This window comes from Mauremys reevesii, linkage group 2, assembly GCF_016161935.1.
Source record: "Mauremys reevesii isolate NIE-2019 linkage group 2, ASM1616193v1, whole genome shotgun sequence".
In the NCBI taxonomy this organism is placed as follows: domain Eukaryota; kingdom Metazoa; phylum Chordata; order Testudines; family Geoemydidae; genus Mauremys; species Mauremys reevesii.
In genome coordinates this window covers 145,465,444-145,476,568 of record NC_052624.1, presented here as the reverse complement: position 1 = coordinate 145,476,568, position 11,125 = coordinate 145,465,444, and the positions used below count along the sequence as shown (strand labels likewise).

Here is an 11,125-nt window from a genome sequence, read left to right as displayed (position 1 = left end):
GAGGTGTCCGGCAGGGTATGTGGCACATGGGTACATGGCTATGGGGGTATATGGCGGGGTGGTGCCTGGCAGAGTACGGGGCACGTGGGTACAGGGCCATGGTGGTAAAAACTGGGGAGGGGCCCGGCATGGAAGGTGGCATATGGCTACAGGGCTTTGGGAGTATGCATTAGTGTGGTGCCCAGCAGGCTAGGTGTGCGTGGGTACAGGGCTATGGTGCTATACGGCGGGGTGGCTCAGCGGGGAGGCTCCCAGCAGGGTAAGTGGCACATGGGTACAGGGCTATGGGGTATACGGCGGGGTGGTGCCCGGCAGGGTACGCGGCACATGGGTACAGGGCTATGGGGTCTACGGCGGGGTGGTGACCGTCAGGGTCTGCGCACATGGGTACGGGGCTATGGGGTATACGGCGGGGTGGCGCCCGGCAGGGTACGCGGCACATGGGTACAGGGCTGTGGGGTATCTGGCGGGGTGGCGCCCGGCAGTCTGCGGCACATGGGTACAGGGCTATGGGGTATCTGGCGGGGAGGTGTCCGGCAGGGTATGTGGCACATGGGTACAGGGCTATGGGGTATACGGCGGGGTGGCGCCCGGCAGGGTACGCGGCACATGGGTACAGGGCTATGGGGTATACGGCGGGGTGGTGCCCGGCAGGGTACGCGGCACATGGGTACAGGGCTATGGGGTATACGGCGGGGTGGTGCCCGGCAGGGTACGCGGCACATGGGTACAGGGCTATGGGGTATACGGCGGGACGGCTTGGCGGGAGAAGCCGGAGGAGAGGTGGGGCGGGCACAGCGGTCAGGGGACTGGACAAGGAGTAAACTAAGATGGTCGCCCGAGCGGGTCGCGCCTCCTGCTGCCTTAGCGCGCGAGGCACACTGCGCACGCGCAGCAGCCACATTTCCCGTTCCAAGTTCCCGGCAAGCAGGCGGGAGGGTCGCAGCTCCGCCAGGCGTGGTGGGGAGGCTCTCACTGCGCCTGCGCAGAAGCACTTCCCTCCTGCGTCTCCCTGCGGCGACAGTCGCCCCGAGCCAGTACCTATTGTCTGGGATCAGTCCAAGTGGCAGACACGAGGGGGGGGGGACAGAGCACTTCCCTGTGCCGCCCTCCCGGGGCCGAGTTAAGGACATGAATTATTGTCTTGCGCTATGGTGCGTTATGAGAAAGCCCCTTCCTCCGCCTGCGAGCGAGCTGGTCGGTGTGTCGGGGAAGGGGGGATTTGTTACATAACGTGGCCCCTTTCCCGGAGTGTGGTTGAGTCCGAGCTCGCTCTCCCCGGCCGCCCCGAGATTGGCGCGTTGCGGCGGGGCGGGGCGGGGCCTGCTGGGGGCGGGGCCGTGGAGGGTATAAATAGCGGTGCCGCTGAGGCGCTGCTCTCATTCTGCCGCGGCTGGTCTGGTGCGTCCCTTTGTTCTTCTCTCGCCGCTTCTTTCCGGTGTCGCCATGAACGGGCAGCTCAACGGCTTTCACGAGGCCTTCATCGACCAGGGCAGCTTCCTCTTCACCTCCGAGTCCGTGGGGGAGGGGCACCCAGGTGAGGGCCGCGGAGTCTGGGGAGGGCGGGACGCGGCCTCGTGCTCGGGGCGGGAAACCGGCCCGGCCGCGCGGGCTCCTCAGGAGGAAGCGCCCAGGCGCGTGCACGCGGCGGAGCAGTCCGGTCTCTGTGAGGGGCGGGGGACGCGCGCGCGCCGGCGGGGAGGGCGAGGATGAAACTCGGCCGGGCGCGCGCTCCCGCTGCCTCCGCCATTATCCGCGAGTGCGCGCGCCGCATTGCAGGCTCGGCCGGGCGGCACGTGGTCCCCGCGCGGGCACCGGGGCGGGAGGCTCGGGTGGGGGCGGGGAGGCGGCCTCCTGCCGTCCGTTGTCCGTGGCTCTGGGCAGCCCCGGGGCCGGGGACCGAGCCCGGGGTGATGCCGGGACCTCCACGCGGGGGGAGGGGGAAGGGCGGGTGGTGAGTCAGCCCCGCGCACATGACTAAGCACTTTTCCGTCCAGCAAAGCGACACCCACAGCACCCAGCCGCCTCCTGGTTCCTTGGGACCATTCCAGACACTTGCAGCCCTCTCGGTGCAGTTGCTTGTCTGCCGCACCTGTTCTGGAAACCCACCTGCCATTTGCACCAAGGCACTTACAAGGGCGTGAGCACTTGCAGCTGGTGCGTATGTCCCATTTCTCTCTCCTGGGCTGGAAAGACCCAGCCATCTAGGAACCTCTATGGTCGTCATCGCCATAGCCTCACGGTGCCGGTAGGGAGACAGATTAGTGATTAGGGCAGTTGTCGACCTGGATTCTGTTCTGAGCTCCATCACTGCCCTGCTCAGTGACCTTGAGCAAGTCCCTTCACCTCCCTTTGACTCGTTTTCTTCATCTGTGTAAGAAAGCTTTTGTGAAGTGCTGTGATGGCTGGGGTACTCAGACGGTGTCTCCACACTCCAATGCTATATTTCTGGGAAGAGGAATTCAAAGGATGCTGAACATAGTAACTGAGGTTTAAATAAAAACATAAATCCAGATGGTGTGTATACTACTTTTTAATAGCCTTGTGTTTCAGACTTGAACACTGACAGGTCCACAGATCGCTACCTTTTCCTCACCCACTACAGAAAGTGTCTAAAATAGTGTCGGGTTCTGTGTGGAATTGCTTTGGACAAATGTATGAGCTCAACGGGTTCTTTGATAGATATCTTCATTTCCATGACAAGGAAGGATTAACATACTATCTCAGTTCTGGCATTGTTTCAGTATAACAACATTGTGGTTTCTTTTTCTGACTGCAGTCTCCATTTTGGGGCCCTGTTCTATTACATTCCCATTATAAATCACTTTCACATTGCGCAACAAACTTAATAGACCGCTCAGAGACGTTTGCTGTGTGTAGGTCACTACCTTTTCCAAACCATTGGCCATTTATGGTCTGGCCAAACAGGTGAACTGGTTTCAGAAACTACTTCCGCTAATATCAGTCAGTCTTCACTACAAGACTAGGGACAGCAGGGCTTAAATGATTGTTGCTGGCATAATTACCCTAACCAGAAATTTTCTGATGTTGTGAAGTCCTCCCTTTAGTCTGTTTTATCATCTGGGGGCTGGTAGTAAAATATCTTTCCTCAAGGTGTAAAAGATCGTGTTCTTTTGTAAATGACATCCAGGGGAATTTTTTCCCTCCCTGGGTGGTCTAAAAAATTACGCTTATTGTTGCATCATTTCCAGCACTGCTCTTCAGGGTGACTGGTGAAAGATCTGAGGAATGAATGGTTTAAAGATGATGGGAGGGCTAGCTCAGTGTCAGGCTTTCCTTTATTCCATTTTGTTCCTGTGCAGCACACAGAATTGTTAGTCTGCTCCAAATCTGATCTGAAAGGTCATTGTCAAGGACGACATCTAGCCCTGAGTGAGTAGCTTATTCATCACAGAATTTGAACAATTCTTGCAAAGCCCTTCGTGCTTAGGGGTTTCAGATTGCTCTAGAATAATTGTCTGCAGCAGTCATGCTAGAGTGACTAGCTATGCGCAGGCTGGCTGACCAGCTGAAACCAGTTCTGCAGTCACAGGCTGGTTGCTTGCTGCTCACAACTTGGTTGCTTCTTGGCAGCCATGGCTAATGGCAACATGACTGCGGCCTACAGTATTGCAAGTTAAAATTCCATCTGTGGGGCTACGTTGAGCACATGTGGTCTCTTGCTGTACGTGCGCAAATCTAGAGTGCATGCTAGAGAGGTCTTGCTGCAAGTGGCCATTTTGTCAGAACAGTTTTCTAAAATTAAACACCTGTACAAACCAAATTGAAGCTGTTGTCTTCTATTTGTGCTTGAAGGCAGAACCACTTGCAGATCACATGCTGCTGTGATTTGGGTGCTTAAGTGAATCACTTGGCAATGCAGTGCATTGTCCTCTTCAGGGCTGTGGGGGTAAGTTGCACAATGTCAAAATCCTGTCTTATAGCTACATCACAGAGTAAGTGGCTAAATTTAAACCCTGACATAATAGTAACTTGATCCTAAAAGTACCACTAGAAAATGCTTGGGATTCCAAACTAACCCCCCCAAAAAAACAAAAAAAAAACAAACCCCCAATCCCCTGTATAGTATGGGACAAGTGCTGCATCTGAGGGACAGGAAATTACAGTGCAAGATAACAGCATTTCTGCCTGGGGTTGTGTAACACTGCAGTTGTTGCTTTCTCTTGACAAATTTGCGTGGAGATTCCTGGAATTGGCTGATGCTCAACATACTGAGCGGAAAGATAAAGGGATTCAGGAAGGTGCATGGTGCATTGAGAGTGACTGGCTGTTCGATTTCTTTTCAGATAAAATCTGTGACCAAATCAGTGATGCTGTCCTTGATGCCCACCTTAAGCAAGATCCAGATGCCAAAGTTGCTTGTGGTGAGGATATGTAGCCTAGAAAAGGGGAGAAATTGCCCCTGTTAAATGCACTTTTTGCTACCGTATGAGAGCTGTCTCTCCGTGAGTGACACTGAAGTTGATGGAGATCCTTTTATCCTCTTTTAGAAACTGTTGCAAAGACTGGGATGATCCTCCTGGCTGGTGAGATCACATCCAGAGCGGCTGTTGACTACCAGAAAGTTGTGCGTGATACAATCAAACACGTTGGTTATGATGATTCTTCCAAAGGTAAGTGCCTCCAGCCACTTGTTTCTCTGGGTTTGGAAAGCTTTTGTTTCTAGCTTTGAGTAGAAGACTTTCAGAAGCTAACAGCATCTGTAACCAGTTTGCTAGGTGTTCTAAGGAACAAATACTACAAACTTTCTAGGATTAGCTGGACAGTGCAGTTATTCTGTGAATCTGAAGTTCTGCTGTGTGTTTTAGGATTTGATTACAAGACTTGCAATGTGCTGGTAGCCTTGGAGCAGCAGTCTCCTGATATTGCCCAGGGAGTCCATCTAGACAGGAATGAAGAGGATATTGGTGCTGGGGACCAGGTTAGTATTCTAGTAACAGCTGTTCCCAGCTTGTGGAAACATTTTCTAGTTTATAGGACCATATTGAGCACTTGTCAGTAGGTGGCTCTGTTGAAGTTGAGGTTTCAGATCCCTCTCTCTCTCTCTCCCATAGGGCTTGATGTTTGGTTATGCTACAGATGAAACTGAGGAGTGCATGCCCCTGACCATTGTCCTAGCACACAAGCTGAATGCCAAGCTGGCAGACCTGCGTCGCAATGGCACCTTGCCCTGGCTGCGACCGGACTCTAAAACTCAGGTAAGTGGAGCCTTGTCATACACTGCAGTAATGGGCATGTACACGAGAGCCTGGCTATAGCAAGCCAAGAGCAGAATGAATTTCCGCCTTTGGGGAATGGCAGACCAATAATGAAATGACACTAGTTTGTATTTTCTCAGTCCTACTTAGCAGTCTGGAGGGTGGAGAGCATTGCTGTCCCCTGTTAGGATCTGGTGTAGATGTGGCTGTACCTGACTTGGTTTTCTTCTCCTGGTCTGGGGTATCATTTCAGGTGACCGTGCAGTACATGCAGGACCGTGGTGCTGTCATCCCTATTAGAGTCCACACGATTGTCATATCTGTTCAACATGATGAAGATGTCTGCTTGGATGAGATGAGGGATGCTCTGAAGGAGAAAGTGATCAAAGCTGTTGTGCCTGCAAAATACCTGGATGATGATACAATCTACCACCTGCAGCCAAGCGGCCGCTTTGTCATCGGTGGTCCCCAGGTAAGACTGAGATGGATTCAGATATTATTTTAAAATTATAATAACAAAGGTGAAATGTTGTAGTAATACACCAAAGGAGAGGAGTGCATAAATCTTGACAATTTGAGTTCACGGAACATAAGAACAGCCAGACTGGGTCAGACCAAAGGTCCATCTACCCCAGTATCCTGTTTTCCGACAGTGGCCCATGCCAGGTTCCCCACAGGGAATGAACAAAACAGGTAATCAAGTGATCCATTCCCAGCTTCTGGCAAACAAGACTAGGGACACCATCGCTGCCCATCCTGGCTAATGGCTATTGATGGATCTATCCTCCATGAATTTATCTAATTCTTTTTTTGAACCCTGTTACAGGTTTGGCCTGAGGGATAGCTTAGTGCTTTGAGCATTGGCCTGCTATAAACCCAGGGTTGTGAGTTCAGTCCTTGAGGGCCGTTTAGAGATCTGGGGCAAAAATCTGTCTGGGAATAGGTCCTGCTTTGAGCAGGGGGTTGGACTAGATCTCCTGAGGTCCCTTCCAACCCTGATATTCTATGATTCGATCCTCCGAGGAATGGACTCCGGGGTTTCACGAGTGTGTCTAATCTACATGCAGGCATTGAAGGTGACCAATCTTACACGCATTGCCAGAGGGGGAGTTTTGGATCATAGTCAGGCTAGTGTGGGCCTCCAGTGCAGACCAGCCAGCCAGTTTTCTCTCCCAGAACTAATGGCTCTTCAGAGCTCAGTGGAGTAAATACTTGTCAGCAAACAAGTATGTTGGAGCAAGTGGAGCTGATATAATTAAGCTGCCATTTGTACCGTTACACTAAAAGTGAAACCAGATCCTTGTGAAGTGGGGGGCTTAATTTGAAAGTTCTGTGCCCATTGATTTCAGGGGGCTCTTGCAATTGTTTTCAGTGGGTGCAAGGATTAGGCTTTAAGTTAGTGTAAGCAGTGGCTATTGAGGGCAGCTACTGTGCTCTAAACTGACAAGTGTTTCTAAATGGAGTCCGGTTTAATGGGGGTTGTTAATTCCAGGGAGACGCTGGCTTGACTGGCCGGAAGATCATTGTCGACACCTATGGTGGCTGGGGTGCTCATGGAGGAGGTGCTTTCTCGGGGAAAGACTACACCAAGGTGGACCGTTCTGCTGCTTATGCTGCTCGTTGGGTAGCCAAGTCCCTCGTCAAAGCTGGCCTGTGCAGGAGAGTGCTTGTCCAGGTACGGCCAGCCTGCTGGCCTGAAGTTTGGAGAGGGATGTTTGTAAATGAGCTGGATTTAGCTGCTGCTATTGGTGGCTGGCAGGGGTCTCTCCCTTTAAAGTTGCATTGGGGCTGCTGTGCCAAGAGAAGAAACGGGTGTGGCTAGCTGTATTGGGAAGCCCATTTCCATCAGTACAAGCTGGTAGGATGGCAGCTGACAGTGAGTGGTGAATAACTGGAGCTTGCTGTGGGAGTGGCAAATAGACTATCTCCAAACCAGGGAGTAATAACCTAGAGTGCAATAGTATCATTATCTGCATCGCTGGCAGTGACCAGCTTGCAGTGTGCTGCACTGCTTGGGTGTCCCTTCCAGGATAGACTCTCTAGAGAGAACGACCCAGGAATAGAAGGTAAGATGAGAAGGGGAGCTTGGCCAGTGCAGAGAGTAACATGAACAGTGTCAGTACCTTCAGAGCAGCTGAACGGAGAGCTGATCATTCTTGTAACTACTGTAATGGGTGTGGAATGAGATACAGAGTGGAGGTGCAGTTGTTGCAATTATTTGAGTGGATAGATGAGCCCCTGCATTACTGGGAATAAAGTACCCCTTCAGCATGTAAGGTGAGGGAGTATTAGACTGGAGTGGGGGGAGCACATGGTCATCTGCCCCAGCAAGTCCCCTGAGCAGTTGAAACTTTCCTTTGCCCTCAGGTCTCGTATGCCATTGGAGTGTCCCACCCACTGTCCATCTCCATTTTCCACTATGGCACTTCTCCAAAGAGCGAGCGAGAGCTGCTTGAGATCGTGAAGAAGAACTTTGACCTCCGCCCTGGGGTTATTGTCAGGTAAAGATGGTAATGCATGCAGATGGGCAGGGGAATAGCTCCCTACTTGCTTGTAGGCAAATCTGAAGCTGATAATGAGTAGGGAATGACTCATAGTACAAATGCTGCTGGAATTGATTCCTTACTATGTCATGCTGACAGTAGAAGTACACTGCTCCATGCTGGACTGCCTTTAGTAGCTAACCCCATATCTGTAACCAAACAGGTGGCCTTTCGGATTAAGTATCTGAGAGCACTAATGGTGCTTGAAGGCCAAGGTTGCCTTTGGACTGGGTGCTAAATGCTCCTGGACTTAATCTAGGATTCTATAGCAGGACTTGGTTGCCTAACCATCTCAGCAAACCCTTTGGGTGCAATGTTGAGCTGCTGTTTGCATTCATGCCTGTTTTGCAACCTGTGCTGGAAGCATCAGTTTTAAAGTCAGAAGCAGCCATTGGGCTAGGACAAGAGCTGCTTAAACAGAAGAGATAAGTGGTTCCACCAAATGGATCACCAGATCCTGATGTGCTGTAGCCCTGTAAGGGGTAAGTATCCTATGACATCATGTGAGATTGGACACTTGTTGTTTCTCAGGATGAGTTCAGACTGCCTGGCAACTAGCTAAGTGTCTAGGACAAACCAGCCTGAGAAATGACAACTGATTCTTAAAAGGAAGCGAGAGGAGCCTCTGAGTCAGTGAATGAATCCAGTTGTATTGAGTCTGGATTTTATAGCAAGGTGGAAGGTGTCTTGGCCTCCCACACGGCATATGCAGTTCCAAGCCTGCTCCACCAATGGAGTGTCTGCCTCAATGACTTCCCCCTGCTGAGTCAAAAAACTTCACCTAAACCCGAGCCTCTGAAAACTGTCTTGATTTTCTTTGCTTGTGATTGAATGCTCTGTATTAAGTTAAGGACTTGTATATTCCAGGGATCTGGATCTGAAGAAGCCCATTTATCAGAGGACTGCAGCCTATGGCCACTTTGGTAGGGACAGCTTCCCATGGGAACTGCCCAAAAAGCTAAAATATTGAAAGTGTTAGGCTTTTCTCCCCAGACCTGTTGGCGTAGGCTACAGAGAAGCTTTCAGGCTCTGGGGGAAAGAGCCCCTCTTCCCTAACTTCCTCCTGTTCAGCTCTTACTCAGCAAACTTTGTCCATTGCCATGGCTATTAATTCTATGGGGACCATGAGTTAGACTATGCTATCTTCCTATTTCTGGCCTTGTGCTCACTAGTTCCACTAATAGAGTGAGCACAAGCGATCTGTGTAACTGCCTAGAGATGAGCAGACATCAGTCTGTCTAGTAAATGAATCTTTAAGATTGGATCTATTGTATGCCCAAGAACCCAACCAACCGTGAAAGCTAAGAACTGCAGTGAATTTCCCCCTCAAATGCTGACTGAGAAGTAGTCCTTGTAACATGCATGTGGAATCTGTGGTTCATTATAGCATCTGTCCAGCCCCAGCCCTGTTGAGCAGCATGATTTTGTGGTGTCTAAGAATGTAAAGCCTTCTAGTCCCCATAACCTGGTCAGTCTGACTATATAGCTTTTGTCTGGGAGTGCTTCCCCCTAGCAGACTAGCCTTGCATGCAACGCAAGTTTCACTTGGAGCTCCAGCCTGATGTGGTTTTTATTCAAAGGCAGTTCTTACTCTACCCACTTGTGGTGCTTTATGCTCTTAATTCCATCTGGAGTGGCACCAGATTTTAACCTCTCCACTTTCAGCTGTCTTTCTTGGAGGACGTACGTAATAAGGTTTTTAAAAAGATAATCAATCCTATGCATGGTTTCAGCACTAGCCAAACCTCACCATCTCCTGTTTAACCAACAGGCACTTGGCAGCCTGGGGATGTACTACAGAGAAGTCCCCAGGCAGTACCCAAGGTCTGTAGGCTGCACACTTTGGTACCAGAGTAATTTTTTTTCTTTATAAGAAAGCTGGAGAATTCCACACTGCACAAAACTCCTCCTGGGTTTTTAAACTTTGTTTTATTTTCAAAGCCAGGTCCAATTCGTGCTCTGAATGACTGGTGTAGCTACAGAGAAGCCAGCTTCCTTCAGAGCCACAGGTGCATTTGGAGGGGAGGGGAGGAGAGGTGGCAAAAATAACCCTTCATACTTGAACATTTTTCTAATTGCTTATTTATTGTTCTCTGGGGCAGGGTGTGAGTACAGAGAAGCCCTTGGCTCAGATGGCAGCTTTTTTAACACTTTTTTTGTTTTGGACACCATGATTCCTTGCCATGTTTCCAGCATTCCCTGATAGGCCAAGGTGTCCTACAGAAAAACCTTGGGTAACACCTACAGGGGGTCTGGCTGGTGTAAACATAAGGGGGAGGGCAAAGCTAGGGCAACTGGCCTTGGGAGAGGCTGACTTGGCTGGTGTTGTACAGAGAAGCCAGCTTGTTTACATGCTTATCCCATGGCCTCTGCCTTGAGTGGAAAGTGCCTTTCATGATCTATTTTTGTGGAGGTTTATTACGTATGTCTGGTTCTTTGAATCCCACCAATTAACTGAAGATCTGAATAAAGTGCTAGGTTCTACCTTGCCAGTCTCTGCTCTAACTTTATCTGGAACAGTGCATCACATTTAGGTAGGAATAGCCAAGCTCATGCTAGGGTTATATCTGTGGGAAGGGGAACCCAATCTGGGGCTGGGGGACAGATGAGGATGGCTTCCTTGAGGCCAGTCATTTGTTTGCCCTGCTGTGGAAAGACTAGTGCTTTAGTTTAAGGCTGGGGATCGAACTTCCCAGTCACCACTTCTTCTGACTTATAACCGAGATGGGTAGGAGGAGCATGGGAGCAGGATGGCTATGATCCAAGCCTACAATGAAGTTCAGCCTCTGGTGTGTTCTGTTACGGGACTGCCCCCTCCTACTGGATCTGTTCTGTGCCAGCCTGGCTAGGGCCCCTTCTTGCAGCACCAGTTTATGCCAGCACAGGTGATCTTGAAGTGCAGCTACACTGTGTACTTTGGTCAGGAGCTGAACTCCCAGCTGTCACTAAATACCCACTGCCAATAACTGAGTGCCTTGCATTGCCTGCTGTAGTGATGCAGTGGTTAATGGGGACTATCACTCCTAGGGGTGCTTTGGGTTCAAGAAAAATCATTTAACTCTCTAATTTAGCCCAGCTCCAGCATATGCCTTGTGGTCTGCTTAAACACACACCATCCATGATCTGTAGGGCAGTCTGAGGGGAGCTGGGCAAGCTCTTGCCCAGAGCTGTGTGTTAGTGAGATGTAACTTGTAGAGGGTAGCTATGTCTGTTAACTCATCAGCTGCCATGATCTCCTGAAAAGGTGGATCACTACTGATCTGTGGCTTCCTGCTAGAGCAGGGGTTCTCAAACTGGGGGTGGGACCCCTGAGGGGGTTGGGAGCTGTCAGCCTCTACCCAAAACCCTGCTTTGATTCCAGCA

General features: G+C 50.6%; 1 protein-coding gene across 1 annotated transcript; it reads left to right on the top strand.

Moving 5' to 3' along the window:
• Positions 1-1,366: 1,366 nt before the first annotated feature.
• Positions 1,367-10,383, top strand: MAT2A (methionine adenosyltransferase 2A). The gene is made up of 9 exons (XM_039525897.1): positions 1,367-1,537; positions 4,308-4,385; positions 4,512-4,634; positions 4,830-4,942; positions 5,076-5,219; positions 5,473-5,691; positions 6,712-6,894; positions 7,587-7,720; positions 8,630-10,383. Exons 1-9 carry the CDS (start codon positions 1,447-1,449, stop codon positions 8,730-8,732), a joined length of 1,188 nt encoding a protein of 395 aa, XP_039381831.1. The 5' UTR covers positions 1,367-1,446; the 3' UTR covers positions 8,733-10,383.
• The last annotated feature ends 742 nt before the right edge of the window (positions 10,384-11,125 follow it).